Below are 12,014 nucleotides of genomic sequence, written 5' to 3'. Positions count from 1 at the left end.
TGATTTACACAACATCATTTTGAAGATGCTATTTTTTAAATTGAGAAACAAACAAGAAATAAGACAAAAAAACGGAAAACTAGAGCGTGCATACCTATTCACCCCCCCAAAGTCAATACTTTCTAGAGCCACCTTTTGCAGCAAATACAGCTGCAAGTCTCTTGGGGTATGTCTCTGTAAGCTTGGCACATCTAGCCACTAAGATTTTGCCCATTCTTCAAGGCAAAACTGCTCCAGCTCCTTCAAGTTGGATGGGTTCCGCTGGTGTACAGCTATCTTTAAATCATACCACAGATTCTCAATTGGATTGAGGTCTGGGCTTTGACTAGGCCATTCCAAGACATTTAAATGTTTCCCCTTAAACCACCTGAGTGTTGCTTTAGGAGTATGCTTAGGGTCATTGTTCTGCTTGAAGGTGAACCTCCGTCCCAGTCTCAAATCTCTAGAAGACTGAAACAGGTTTCCCTCAAGAATTTCCCTGTATTTAGTGCCATCCATAATTTCTTACATTTTGACCAGTTTCCCAGTCCCTGCCACCACCATGCTTCACTGTGGGGATGGTGTTCTCGGGGTGATGAGAGGTGTTGGGTTTGCGCCAGACATAGCGTTTTCCTTGATGGCCAAAAAGCTCAATTTTAGTCTCATCTGACCAGAGTCGCTTCTTCCATATGTTTGGGGAGTCTCCCACATGCCTTTTGGCTACATTTTATTTATTTAAGCAATGGCTTTTTTCTGGCCACTCTTCTGTAAATCCCAGCTCTGTGGAGTGTACAGCTTAAAGTGGTCCTATGGACAGATACTCCAATCTTTGCAGCTCCTTCAGGGTTATCTTTGGTCTCTTTGTTGCCTCTGATTAATGCCCTCCTTGCCTGGTCCGTGAGTTTTGGTGGGCAGCCCTCTCTTGGCAGGTTTGTTGTGGTGCTATATTCTTTCAATTTTTTAACAATGGATTTAATGGTGCTCCGTGGGATGTTCAAAGTTTCTGATATTTTTTTATAACCCAACCCTGATCTTATTTTTAAGATTTTTTCATACTGGCCCCCCATGGGAATCGAACCCACAACCCTGGCGTTGCAAACGCCATGCTCTACCAACTGAGCTACATCCCTGCCTGCCATACCCTCCCCTACCTTGGACAACGCTGGGCCAATTGTGCGCCGCCCCATGGGTCTCCCGGTTGCGGCCAGCTACGACAGAGCCAGGATTCGAACCAGGATCTCTAATGGCACAGCTAGCACTGCGATGCAGTGCCTTAGACCACTCCGCCACTCGGGAGACATGAAGTGCTTTGAGAGACTAGTCAAGGATCATATCACCTCTACCTTACCTACCACCTTAGACCCACTTAAATTTGCTTACCGCCCCAATAGATCCACAGACGATGCAATTGCCATCACTCTGCTCACTGCCCTATCCCATCTGGACAAGCGGAATACCTATGTAAGAATGCTGTTCGTTGACTATAGCTCAGCATTCAACACCATAGTACCCTCCAAGCTCATCATTAAGCTCGAGGCCCTGGGTCTGAACCCCGCCCTGTGCAACTGGGTCCTGGACTTCCTGACGGGCCTTCCCCAGGTGGTGAAGGTAGGAAACAACACCTCCACTTCGCTGATCCTCAACACTGGGGCCCCACAAGAGTGCGTGCTCAGCCCCCTCCTGTACTCCCTGTTCACCCATCACTGCGTGGCCAAGCGTGCCTCCAACTCAATCATCAAGTTTGCAGACGACACAACAGTAGTAGGCTTGATTACCAACAATGACGAGACCGCCTACAGGGAGGAGGTGAGGGCTCTGGGAGTGTGCTGCCAGGAAGATAACCTCTCACTCAACATCAACAAAACAAAGGAGATGATCGTGGACTTCAGGAAACAGCAGAGAGTGCACCCCCCTATCCACATCGACGGGACCGCACTGGAGAAGGTGGAAAGCTTCAAGTTCCTTGGCGTACACATCACTGACAAACTGAAATGGACCACCTACATAAACAGTGTGGTGAAAGAATGCGCAACAGAGCCTCTTCAACCTCAGGAGGCTGAAGAAATTTGGTGCGGTAAGCACAACGCATTACCGGTGGCAAACTACCCGCCCTCCAGGACACCTACAGCACCCAATGTCACAGGAAGGCTGGGACCGAGAGACTGAAGAACAGCCTCTATCTCAAGGCCATCAGACTGTTAAACAGCCATTGCTAGCACATTAGAAGCTGCTGCCTATAGACATAGACTAGAAATCACTGGCCACTTTTAGAAATGGAACACTAGTCACTTTAATAATGTTTACATATCTTGCATTACTCGTGTATATACTGTATTCTATACTATTCTACTGTATCTTTTAATTTTAATTTATTTATGGGGTAGATCAGCTTTAATATTGCAGATAGATTGTAAGTTCCATCAATGTAATTGTCTGCATCACTACGAATCCCCCATATGTTTTTTTTTCTCTCGCAAAAAATGATGGGAAATATATTTTAAAAAAGGATATATACAGTGAGGGGAAAAAAGTATTTGATCCCCTGCTGATTTTGTACGTTTGCCCACTGACAAAGAAATGGTCAGTCTATAATTTCAATGGTAGGTTTATTTGAACAGTGAGAGACAGAATAACAACAACAAAAATCCTGAAAAACGCATGTCAAAAATGTTATGAATTGATTTGCATTTTAATGAGGGAAATAAGTATTTGACCCCTCTGCAAAACATGACTTAGTACTTGGTGGCAAAACCCTTGTTGGCAATCAGAGGTCAGACGTTTCTTGTAGTTGGCCACCAGGTTTGCACACATCTCAGGAGGGATTTTGTCCCACTCCTCTTTGCAGATCTTCTCCAAGTCCTTAAGGTTTCGAGGCTGACGTTTGGCAACTCGAACCTTCAGCTCCCTCCACAGATTTTCTATGGGATTAAGGTCTGGAGACTGGCTAGGCCACTCCAGGACCTTAATGTGCTTCTTCTTGAGCCACTCCTTTGTTGCCTTGGCCGTGTGTTTTGGGTCATTGTCATGCTGGAATACCCATCCACAACCCATTTTCAATGCCCTGGCTGAGGGAAGGAGATTCTCAGCCAAGATTTGACGGTACATGGCCCCGTCCATCGTCCCTTTGATGCAGTGATGTTGTCCTGTCCCCTTAGCAGAAAAACACCCCCAAAGCATAATGTTTCCACCTCCATGTTTAACGGTGGGGATGGTGTTCTTGGGGTCATAGGCAGCATTCCTCCTCCTCCAAACGCGGTGAGTTGAGTTGATGCCAAAGAGCTCAATTTTGGTCTCATCTGACCACAACACGTTCACCCAGTTCTCCTCTGAATCATTCAGATGTTCATTGGCAAACTTCAGACGGGCATGTATATGTGCTTTCTTGAGCAGGGGGACCTTGCGGGCGCTGCAGGATTTCAGTCCTTCACGGCGTAGTGTGTTACCAATTGTTTTCTTGGTGACTATGGTCCCAGCTGCCTTGAGATCATTGACAAGATCCTCCCGTGTAGTTCTGGGCTGATTCCTCACCGTTCTCATGATCATTGCAACTCCACGAGGTGAGATCTTGCATGGAGCCCCAGGCCGAGGAAGATTGACAGTTGTTTTGTGTTTCTTCCATTTGCGAATAATCGCACCAACTGTTGTCACCTTCTCACCAAGCTGCTTGGCGATGGTCTTATAGCCCATTCCAGCCTTGTGTAGGTCTACAATCTTGTCCCTGACATCCTTGGAGAACTCTTTGGTCTTGGCCATGGTGGAGAGTTTGGGATCTGATTGATTGATTGATTGCTTCTGTGGACAGGTGTCTTTTATACAGGTAACAAGCTGAGATTAGGAGCACTCCCTTTAAGAGTGTGCTCCTAATCTCAGCTCGTTACCTGTATAAAAGACACCTGTGAGCCAGAAATCTTTCTGATTGAGAGGGGGTCAAATACTTATTTCCCTCATTAAAATGCAAATCAATTTATAACATTTTTGACATGCGTTTTTCTGGATTATTTTGTTGTTATTCTGTCTCTCACTCTTCAAATAAACCTACCATTAAAATTATAGACTGATCATTTCTTTGTCAGTGGGCAAACGTACAAAATCAGCAAGGGATCAAATACTTTTTTCCCTCACTGTATATGTGTATGTATGTACAGTTGAAGTCGGAATTTTACATACACCTTAGCCAAATACATTTAAACTCAGTTTTTCACAATTCCTGACATTTAATCCTAGTAAAAATTCCCTGTCTTAGGTCAGTTAGGATCACCACTGTATTTTAAGAATGTGAAATGTCAGAATAATAGTAGAGAGAATGATTTATTTATTTCAGCTTTTATTTCTTTCATCACATTCCCCAGTGGGTCAGAAGTTTACATATATTCAATTAGTATTTGGTAGCATTGCCTTTAAATTGTTTAACTTGGGTAAATGTTTCGGGTAGCCTTCCACAAGCTTCCCACAATAAGTTGGGTGAATTTTGGCCCATTCCTCCTGACAGAGCTGGTGTAACTGAATCAGGTATGTAGGCCTCCTTGCTCGCACATGCTTTTTCAGTTCTGCCCACAAATGTTCTATAGGATTGAGGTCAGGGCTTTGTGATGGCCACTCCAATACCTTGACTTTGTTGTTCTTAAGTCATTTTGCCACAACTTTGGAAGTATGCTTGGGGTCATTGTCCATTTGGAAGACCCATTTGCGACCAAGCTTTAACTTCCTGACTGATGTCTTGAGATGTTGCTTCAATATATCCACATAATTTTCCTTTCTCAAAATGCCATTTATTTTGTGAAGTGCGCCAGTCCCTCCTGCTGCAAAGCACCCCCACAGCATGATGCTGCCACCCCCGTGCTTCACGGTTGGGATGGTGTTCTTCGGCTTGCAACAACCCTGTTTTTCCTCCAAACATAATGATGGTCATTATGGCCAAACAGTTCTATTTTTGTTTCATCAGACCAGAGGACATTTCTCAAAAAGTATGATCTTTGTCCCCATGTGCAGTTGTAAACCATAGTCTGGCTTTTTTTATGGCGGTTTTGGAGCAGTGGCTTCTTCCTTGCTGAGCGGCCTTTCAGGTTATGTCGATATAGGACTCGTTTTACTGTGGATATAGATACTTTTTGTACCGGTTTCCTCCACCATCTTCACAAGGTCCTTTGCTGTTGTTCTGGGATTGATTTGCACTTTTCGCACCAAAGTACGTTCATCTCTAGGAGACAGAACGCGTCTCCTTCCTGAGCGGTATGACAGCTGCATGGTCCCATGGTGTTTATACTTGTGTACTATTGTTTGTACAGATGAACGTGGTACCTTCAGGCATTTGTAAATTGTGGAGGTCTACAACTTGTGGAGGTCTACAATTTTTTTTCTGCGGTCTTGGCTGATTTCTTTTGATTTTCCCATGATGTCAAGCAAAGAGGCACTGAGTTTCAAGGTAGGCCTTGAAATACATCCACAGGTACACCTCCAATTGACTCAAATGATGTCAATTAGCCTATCAGAAGCTTCTAAAGCCATGACATAATTTTCTGGAATTTTCCAAGCTGTTTAAAGGCACAGTCAACTCAGTGTATTTAAACTTCTGACCCACTGGAATTGTGATACAGTGAATTATAAGTGAAATAATCTGTCTGTAAACAATTGTTGGAAAAATTACTTGTGTCATGCACAAAGTAGATGTCCTAACCGACTTGCCAAAACTATAGTTCGTTAACAAGAAATTTGTGGTTGAAAAACGAGTTTTAATGACTCCAACCTACGTTTATGTAAACTTCCGACTTCAACTGTATATACTTGTTATGGACACTATGCTTTACATTAGTTATCTTGTTGTTAGTTGTTATTAGTCCCATCATTCAACTCCATTCAACACCACCCATGTATCTCTTAACACAATCCATATTGGATTTCTATTTGCCATATATTTTTCAACTGTACTGTGATGTTTTACAAAAGTTCTGAACCCTTCTATTGTCATGGTTTCTACAGATTGAAAATTGAAAAGAAACATTTTTGCTAAAAGTATTGTTATATTATTGATCGATTGACTATGACTTTTAGATCACCCAGTAGTGTTATCTGCAGGGTTAGCTCCAGGTAAATATTGCAATCCTTTAGTCATTCCTGGACCTGTGTCCAAAACAAGCTACAAATGGACAGTACCTATGATATAATTTACGAAGATTATACCTTTTTTAAACATTTATTCCAAACATAATGGTTTTGATCAATTAGTATATTTGAGTTTAACCGCAATATTTGTTGCATTATTTGTTCTGTCGTTTCTGGAGGATTACATTGATAATACTGTATCTTAGTTACTTTAAACAATGTTTACATATCTTGCAGTTCTCATATGTATATACTGTATTCAATACTATTCTACTGTATCTTTGTCCATGCCGCTCTGACATCGCTCGTCCATAAATGTATATATTCTTAATTAATTCCTTACCTTAGATTTGTGTGTATTTGGTATAGAGCGTCTGCTAAATGACGTAAATGTAAATGTAAATGTAATGTTGGGAAATTGTTAGTTATTACTTGTTAGATATTACTGCACTGTTGGAGCTAGAAGCACAAGCATTTCGCTACACCCGCAATAACATCTGCATGTGACCAATACAATTTGATTTGATTTGAACAAGTCTAAATATGTGTCATGACAGTGTTATGACCATATTATGACAGGGTTATGACAAGTTATGTCAAAACCCACCAAAATCTACAATGCAAAACATTCCATTAAAACATAGCCTAATTGTCAACAGTATTTGTATGTTGTATAACTTTTTCTGAAATTGACCACATTGAATTATAATTGCGCGCACATAGATGTCAGACATGCACCAAACCCAATGCTCTGTTGCTGATGACTTGGAAGAATGCAGGAGCAGATTTCAGGAGCAGGACAAGACACCCTCTTGATGACTGATGAGGGCATGTACATGATAGGCCTATCTGGCTTATATGATTCTGATGGTCATAATGCTTCTTGACAGTGTCAAAGTATATTTTCTTGGTCCAAGTAAAGTGACACAGGATGGTCATAATGCTTCTTGACAGTGTCATAGCGTAAAAACATGAATTTAAATAATTCATTACAACAACAACAAAGGATTTAAGAAACAAACTTAAACAAAAGGAAACTTCTTGGCAGGGAAAAAACACATTTGAATAAATGTGGGTTTTGACACTCTTATGTGGGTCATAACCAGCCATAAAATAACCCAAAATATGTCACAACAATATATGGGTCATGACAGTGTTATGACTTTATTATGACAGGTTATGACAAGTTATGTCAGCTGTTATGACATTATGACATGGTTATGACCGTGTCATAATGTGTTCTGACGCTAGATGTCAAGTAAAGTGTTACCCATTTGGCTGATTGTCAGAACAGAAAGAGTGAAACTTAAATGTACTTGAGGACTACTCTATACATTATTGGCTTTGTTACAGGAAAGATAGAAAGGAGAATATGACGTGATTTGCTTGTGTGGAACCTGAATGCAAGGGCAAGCGGTTGTGTATGATGTTATGATATTGATGTAACTTGCACTTTGTTTTCAGGTTTGAATGAGACAATATATGTGTCCTCCTCCCAGAGTGCGAAGAGCCTTGGCGTGACCCTGGACAACACCCTGTCGTCCTCCGCTAACATCAAGGCGGTGACCCGATCCTGTAGGTTCATGCTCTACAACATTCGGAGAGTACGACCCTGCCTTACACAAGACCTAATCCAGGCACTTGTCATCTCCCGTCTGGATTACTGCAACTCGCTGTTGGCTGGGCTCCCTGCCTGTGCCATTAAACCCCTACAACTCATCCAGAATGCCGCAGCCCGTCTGGTGTTCAACCTTCCCAAGTTCTCTCACGTCACCCAGCTCCTCCGCACACTCCACTGGCTTCCAGTTGAAGCTCGCATCTGCTACAAGACCATGGTGCTTGCCTACGGAGCTGTGAGGGGAACGGCACCTCCTTACCTTCAGGCTCTGATCAGTCCCTACACCCAAACGAGGGCACTGCGTTCATCCACCTCTGGCCTGCTGGCTCCCCTACCTCTGCGGAAGCATAGTTCCCGCTCAGCCCAGTCAAAACTGTTCGCTGCTCTGGCAGCCCAATGGTGGAACAAGCTCCCTCACGACGCCAGGACAGCGGAGTCACTCACCACCTTCCGGAGACATTTGAAACCCCACCTCTTTAAGGAATACCTGGGATAGGATAAAGTAATCCTTCTACCCCCACCCCCCCCTTTACTCCAACCCCCCAAAAAAAAAAATTATAACATTGTAAAGTGGTTATCCCACTAGCTATAAGGTGAATGCACCTATTTGTAAGTCGCTCTGGATAAGAGCGTCTGCTAAATGACGTAAATGTAAATGTAATATTCCCTTAACCTTATCTTTCACTAAAGTTATTGTTTTATTAATAAAACTCAATGCTTTCTGTATGTCACGTTCGTTGAATGACGGGTCAGACCAAGGCGCAGCTCCGCATAACACAGAGCCTGCCCAGTCATATGCTTCCTCGCGTGAGTACGGGGAGTTGGCTCTGCTCTGACACTAGGCTCCGCCAACCACCCCGTGTGCCCCCCCCACATTTTTTTATTGGGGCTGCTTCTCGGGCTTCCTCCTCGACCGGCCTCCTCCGTGTTGCCGTTGCACCTCTCCTGCCTGGGCATCTACCTTAGCCCATGGTCCTCTCCCCGCAAATATCTCTTCCCATGACCACAATTTGCCCACCTGTGACATGGCTATTCACTCCGCCTGGGCACGCTGCTTGGTCCTCGTTTGGTGGGATCTTCTGTCACGTTCGTTGAATGACGGGTCAGACCAAGGCGCAGCGTGAAATGCGTACATGTTTATTAAACTGAATAAACACACGACAAAACAATAAACCAACGACACGTGAAGTCCTAAGGTAACACACAACAAACCTTACACGGAACAAGATCCCACAACCCACTAGTGCCAATAGGCTGCCTAAGTATGATCCCCAATCAGAGACAACGAGCTACAGCTGCCTCTGATTGGGAACCACACCGGCCAACATAGATCTACACATCATAGATCAAAACATAGAAAACACCACAAAGAATATACACACCCTGACTCAACATATAAGAGTCCCCTGAGTCAGGGCGTGACACTGTAATTTGTTTTGGTGCAAATATACACTACAGTTCAAAAGTTTGGGGTCACTTAGAAATGTCCTTGTTTTCGAAAGAAAAGCAAAAAATAATTGTCCATTTAAAATAACATCAAATTGATCAGAAATACAGTGTAGACATTGTTAATGTTGTAAAGGGCTATTGTAGCTGGAAACGGTTGATTTTTTATGGAATATCTAAATAGGCATACAGAGGCCCATTATCAGCAACCTTCAGTCCTGTGTTTCAATGGCACGTTGTGTTTGCTAATCCAAGTTTATCATTTTAAAAGGCTAATTGATCATTAGAAAACACTTTTGCAATTATGTTAGCACAGCTGAAAACTGTTGTGCTGATTAAAGAAGCAATAAAACTGGCCTTCTTGAGACTAGTTGAGTATCTGGAGCATCAGCAATTGTGGGTTCGAATACATGCTCAAAATGGCCAGAAACAAATAACTTTCTTCTGAAACTCTTCAGTCTATACTTGTTCTGAGAAATGAAGGCTATTCCATGCGAGAAATTGCCAAGAAACTGAAGATCTCATACAACGCTGTGTACTACTCCCTTCACAGAACAGCGCAAACTACCAGTCTCAACGTCAACAGTAAAGAGGCGACTCCGGGATGCTGACCTTCTAGGCAGAGTTGCAAAGAAAAAGCCATATCTCAGACTGGCCAATAAAAAGAAAAGATTAAGATGGGCTGTCTGAGATATGGCTTTTTCTTTGCAACTCTGCAACAATTCGATCCTGACTAGTCTCCCAATCCTTTCTGCTGAAGGGATGGTGCCAGGTTTCCTCCAGACATGCCGCTTGACATTCAGGCAAAAGAGTTCAATCTTGGTTTCATCAGACCAGAGAATCTTGTTTCTCATGGTCTGATAGTCCATTAGATGCCTTTTGGCAAACTCCAAGCGGGCTGTCATGTGCCTTTACTGAGGAGTGACTTCCGTCTGGCCACTCTATCATAATGGCCTGATTGGTGGAGTACTGCAGAGATGGTTGTCCTTCTGGAAGGTTCTACCATCTCCACAGAGGAACTCTGTAGCTCTGTCAGAGTGACCATCGGGTTCTTGGTCACCTCTCCGACCAAGGCCCTTCTCCCCCGACCGCTCATTTTGGCCGGGGGGCCAGCTCTAGGAAGAGTCTTGGTGGTTCCAAAATTCTTCCATTTAAGAATGATGGAGGCCACTGTGTTCTTGGGTAACTTCAATGCTGCAGACATTTTTTGGTACCCTTCCCCAGATCTGTGCCTCGACACAATCCTGTCTCGGAGGTTTACAAACAATTCCTTTGACCTCATGGCTTGGTTTTTGCTCTGACATGTACTGTCAACTGTGGGACCTTTATATAGACAGGTGTGTGTCTTTACAAATCATGTCCAATCAATTGAATTGACCACAGGTGGACTCCAATGAAGTTGTAGAAACATCTCAAGGATGATCAATGGAAACAGGATGCACCTGAGCTCAATTTCGAGTCTCATAGCAAAGGGTCTGAATACTTATGTAAATTAGGTATTTGTTTTTTTTTACATCCATTTGCCAACATTTCTAAAAACCTGTCTTCGCTTTGTCATCATCGTGTGTAGATTGATGAGAAAAATTTATAATTTAATCAATTTTAGAATAAGGCTTTTGCGTAACAAAATGTGGATAAAGTCAAGGGAATACTTTCCGAATGCACTGTAAATCAGCCTTTTAACCCAGTCCTCAGGTCCAACCAGCCGTTCCATTATTAGATTTTTTGATGTAATCCAACACCATCGCACCTGAAACTAGTCATCAGCAAGCTGCTGTTAATTTGAGTTAGGCATTTTTTTAACAGTAATTTTGCTCATAGTGTGTAGGGCTCTCACACTGATGGTGTTAACTAAGATTTAAGTATGTTTGATTGACTCATTCGCAATTATCACCTCCAGAATAATACTGGGTCAACCAGTTTGGATTAACAGTTAAACAGTTAAATGCAGGTTTTTTGCCTTGGTCTTCCTCCTTCCCTTTTTATCTTAAGTCTATGTTTTCTCTCTCTCTGTCTCTCTTTCTCCTCCCTTCTGTGCAGTCCCTCATTCATTTATGAAAATTCTCTGTCTCTCTCTAGGTGTGGTTCAGCAATCGACGGGCCAGGTGGCGTAAGCAAGCGGGAGCCAATCAGCTGGCGGCGTTCAATCACCTGTTGCCGGGCGGATTCCCAGGCAGTGGCATGCCCACGCTACCCACCTACCAGCTCCAAGATTCTGGCTACGGCACAAGCACGCATTCACAAGGTATAGACATCTCTACCACCCCCTGCAAACACATGGTCCTAACATGTACTGTTGAGGTACCATTGCCATAGTTGGTTAGCCACGTAGAGTCATCTAATGCTCATTTACTGTAGCTCCTTGAGCTAATGCCTAGGATTTAGCTCAGTGGGAGAGAGAATGTTACCATAATGTTCCCCAGATGTTTGAGTGTCCAGTTTTCCATTAGTTAGGGGAACATTAAATGTATGTTAGCAAAAACCTCCTGAGAACCTATTTAGCATGTTTTGGCGTTAGAGTTAGGAGAACATTCCCTAATGTCAAACATAACTCAGAATATCCAATATGTATTTTTATTGGATTGTTATTATTCAGTTTTCTGAGAGTTAGGAGAATATTCCATCAACATCCCAGCAAACATATACAGAACATGGTTGCCATGTTCTCAGAATATAAGATATTAATGTTCTAGACACGGTTCATGGGAACATTGCAAGAACATTGCTGTGTCCAGTTTTCTGAGCGTTAGAAGAATATTCCATCAACGTCCCACCAAACATACACAAAACAAGGTTGTCATGTTCTCAGATGTCAGGCATCAGTGTGTAGCGGTAGGACGGAGTCAGGCGCAGGACACAGAGCTAGTAGACA

General features: G+C 43.0%; 1 protein-coding gene across 2 annotated transcripts in view; it reads left to right on the top strand.

Moving 5' to 3' along the window:
* LOC121546007 (paired box protein Pax-7-like) overlaps positions 1–12,014 on the top strand; it is a 197,516-nt gene that overhangs the window by 69,258 nt on the left and 116,244 nt on the right. For both annotated transcript variants that reach the window (XM_041856969.1, XM_041856968.1), the window contains exon 6: positions 11,222–11,387. In XM_041856969.1, coding sequence (XP_041712903.1) covers positions 11,222–11,387 — 166 coding nt within the window. The remainder of the gene's footprint in view (positions 1–11,221; positions 11,388–12,014) is intronic.

This window comes from Coregonus clupeaformis, chromosome 30, assembly GCF_020615455.1.
Source record: "Coregonus clupeaformis isolate EN_2021a chromosome 30, ASM2061545v1, whole genome shotgun sequence".
NCBI classification, from domain to species: Eukaryota; Metazoa; Chordata; class Actinopteri; order Salmoniformes; family Salmonidae; genus Coregonus; species Coregonus clupeaformis.
This window is presented reverse-complemented; position numbering and strand designations above follow the sequence as displayed.